Source organism: Carassius gibelio, chromosome A9 (genome assembly GCF_023724105.1).
Source record: "Carassius gibelio isolate Cgi1373 ecotype wild population from Czech Republic chromosome A9, carGib1.2-hapl.c, whole genome shotgun sequence".
Lineage (NCBI taxonomy): Eukaryota > Metazoa > Chordata > Actinopteri > Cypriniformes > Cyprinidae > Carassius > Carassius gibelio.
This window is the reverse complement of record NC_068379.1, coordinates 11,103,545-11,107,043: the sequence shown is the minus strand read 5'-3', so window position 1 is coordinate 11,107,043 and position 3,499 is coordinate 11,103,545. Positions and strand designations below refer to the sequence as shown.

General features: G+C 33.8%; 1 protein-coding gene across 1 annotated transcript; it reads right to left on the bottom strand.

Moving 5' to 3' along the window:
• Window positions 1-183: 183 nt before the first annotated feature.
• On the bottom strand, window positions 184-2,784 carry LOC128020219 (gap junction beta-2 protein-like). Its single transcript, XM_052606999.1, has 2 exons — window positions 2,651-2,784; window positions 184-1,776 (listed from the first exon to the last, which is right to left on the bottom strand). Exon 2 carries the CDS (start codon window positions 1,750-1,752, stop codon window positions 952-954), a length of 801 nt encoding a protein of 266 aa, XP_052462959.1. The 5' UTR covers window positions 1,753-1,776; window positions 2,651-2,784; the 3' UTR covers window positions 184-951.
• Window positions 2,785-3,499: the final 715 nt, after the last annotated feature.

Below are 3,499 nucleotides of genomic sequence, written 5' to 3'. Positions count from 1 at the left end.
CAAATGTATTTTTCATTGCTAGTTCAAGTCTCAAATGTCTCATGAGGAAGTTAAAGTGAAAATGCCGTTCATATTTTTTTTTTCTCATATTTTCCAAAAGGAAACATCAGAATTTTAATATGCAGAGTCAAACACTCATTGGGGTGAATCAAGAAAAGGTCTTTCCACTTAAAGATCGTTTTCATTTTCACTTTAATTGTGACTTTCACATTACATTTATCATGTGTCTTTTTCAGTGGAACAAGTATTTGTCACAAAACTTACACTTTAAAAACTAGTAATACATAAAAAATAAAAAAATAAATCTATCTTTAATTAACTGAACTCTAAAGCCATTTCTGAGGTTAGGTTTTGTCTCAATAATTTTCTTCTATAATCGGACATATTCTGTTTCCTGGAAGGAAAATATTTAATGAAGGACAACCATGGCTCAGATAACCCATAACCAATTCCATTTAGATAGATTTAGATTAGACTCGTATGGACATTTACATACAATACAATATCTTGTAAACAATCCCTCAATAAAGGACACTATTTTTTACAAGGATGGTATATAAACTTCATTTATGTCGTTGTGACCACTAGGAGTCACTCTTGGGATTTTTTAATGCCATTAGAGAGTAATGTGACAGGATCATGAGGAATGTGGAAAATGAAGTTCAACAACCTCCAACATTTTTTTTCAGACTATGTCATTTTCCCTAATTGTCTTTTGGGTGAGTAATGTCAGTTTTGTAATGAAGCATTCTTGAAACCTGCTGACAGGTTTGTGGCTTTGTTTTATTCTCAGGGCATGGTGTCAAAAACACGGTACACAAAGTAGGCTAATTGTAATTGTAATTTGTGCCCTGGTTGCATTAAAAAAGTAAAAAAAAAAAAAAAAAAAAAAATGCATTTTCGAGCTTGTTAGCATGTTAGTAGAATTAGTCACTGGATGTAGGTATAATCTTAAACAGTCTTATTGCTTGAGGAGTCCAAAGCAGATGACATCAACTTTGCATTCTTTTCATTCTGTATGCGAGCCTTTTCTGTGGACATTTTGTCTTGGTAAACAGTAGCACGCCTTCCTTTGAATCTGGCTAAGCACCTCAACAGTGCTTTGACAATCAGGTAGGCCAGTTCAGCCACATTGAGCAAAATGCAAATGGCAGAAGAACCCACCATGAAAATGGTGAAGAGTGTCTTTTCTGTTGGTCGTGAGATAAAGCAGTCAACTTTATTGGGACAGGGCCACTGCTCACACTTCACCAGATGAGGCATCTGAAACCCATCGTAGACATAATACAGAGCATACATGAATCCGGCCTCGAAAAGGATCCGGAAGAACAGGCTTGAGGTGTAGGTCCACCACAGTGGCCCAGTGATAGGTAGACGCCTCTTCTTCAAGCTCTCCAGGTCATCCCCTTTGACTTTGCCACCTCGTTTGGCCAAAAGTCCTTTCTTTACATTGCGTTTGCTATATGCCACATGCATAGCCACCAGCAAAGCTGGTGTAGACACAAAGATGAGCTGCAGGCACCAGAAACGGATGTGTGAGACTGGAAAGAAGTAGTCGTAGCAGACATTTTTGCAGCCTGGCTGTTGAGTGTTACAGATGAAGCTGGACTGCTCATCCCCCCAGACCTTCTCAGCGGCTATTACAAGGATGCAAATGCGAAAGATGAAGAAGACAGAAAGCCAGATCTTCCCCAAGCTGGTGGAGTGTTTGTTTACCCCTCCCAGCTGGGTATAAAGTGCTCCCCAACTCATTCTGTCTGCTATTGCTCTCAGCTCCTGATCATTGAAAAGAAAGAGATCAATTTGATTTTGAGCAACTACAAATACATGTTTGTTCAAATTCAAATTTATACAATATTTAAAGTTCACATACTTCCATATGTGTATGTATGTATGTATATATATATATATATATATATATATATATATATATATATATATATATATATATATATATATATATATATATATATTAAATACGCTAAAGCTCACCAAAGCTGGTCAGAAAATCTAGTACAAATAGAAATAGCATATTAGAATGATTTCTGAAGGATCGTGTGACACTGAAAATGTAGTAATTAATGCTGAAAATTCTGCTTAGCTATAGCAGGAATAAATTAAATGTAAAAATATATTACAATAGAAAACAACTTTAAAATGTTAATAATATTTTACAGTATTTTTTTGTAAAGTTTGTGTAATATTGCACTCATCTACTGTTTTTCTGGTCAAATAAATGCAATCTCGGTAAGCATAAGAGACTTCTTTAAAAAGTATGTACATTTTTAATTCTTCCAAACTTTTGTAGGGTAAGCTTAAATTTGTATCCCTCAATCCCAACAACAACACACACATGCATTTATATATATATATATATATATATATATATATATATATATATATATATATATATATATATATATATACGCACACACACACACACACACTATAATTCTGTGTCTTGATAAAAGACTCACTATATTGAATTTAAAATATTTTCATTAATGTTTAATAAATCCTTTCATTTATATTAATTGAGAAATCCTTCATTCTGTTCGATAATTTTGGCTATATTTGGTTAAATTTAACAAGTCAAAATTATCACATTGTATTACTGAAATGTCTGGCTGTGTTACAAAACAAAGTTTACCTGTTATCTGACAAGATCATTTAGATAAAATCCATAGTATATATCCGTCCAGGTGAGTTAAAATTAGTACTTTCACCTGCTGAGTTTCTTTTAGGTCTTGAGATGAGGTGATTTGTTTGAGGACAGTGAGCGCAAGTTAAGTGCTCTCTCGAGGAGAGGTGCACCTGACTTCGGGTGGAGCCACGGCATTCATTGGGTTCTTTTTGAGATAGCAAGTGACAAAACCTGAATTCTGGAATGCGCAGCACGCCTCAAATGATTACAGCAGGAGTGATCTAATGCAGTTGTGTTGCTAGCGTATAGATTTTGTATTATGTTCAAATGTACAACATATCTTAACTTTCACACAGAATAGTTTCACTAGAAGTAGAGTTAGTATATATATATATATATATATATATATATATATATAGGCTTAACTTTAATGTGCTTCAAGAACTTCAGCATTTCAGCTCATTAGAAATGCATTACCAGAACAATATTATTATTTTTTTTATTTTTCAGCATTCTAAAATGGCATATTAGAAAGTACAAAATTCATTACATTAAAATGACACAAATGTACACACATTTTCTAAGATCTAGAAAACTTTAATGTTCTATATCTTGTGTACATTATGACAATTAATTCCCTGAATACATTTAGAAAGTACAGCAGCATAGACAGTCTCTTGACCAAAATAATTACAATTAATAAATTAAAATAAAGATCAGTGAAATATTTTAATGGTCCAAATCTCCAGTTACCAGTCTTATAACTATCCTCAGTCACCAGCCCAGTCCACTTGGAACTACATTTCCCTTCTGTTTAACACTTGCACACAGTCAGCTATCACCAAACCTGCCACA

Excerpts from the sequence above, each read along its gene's own strand:
- LOC128020219 (XM_052606999.1), bottom strand. The coding sequence starts at position 1,752 with ATGAGTTGGGGAGCACTTTATACCCAGCTGGGAGGGGTAAACAAACAC.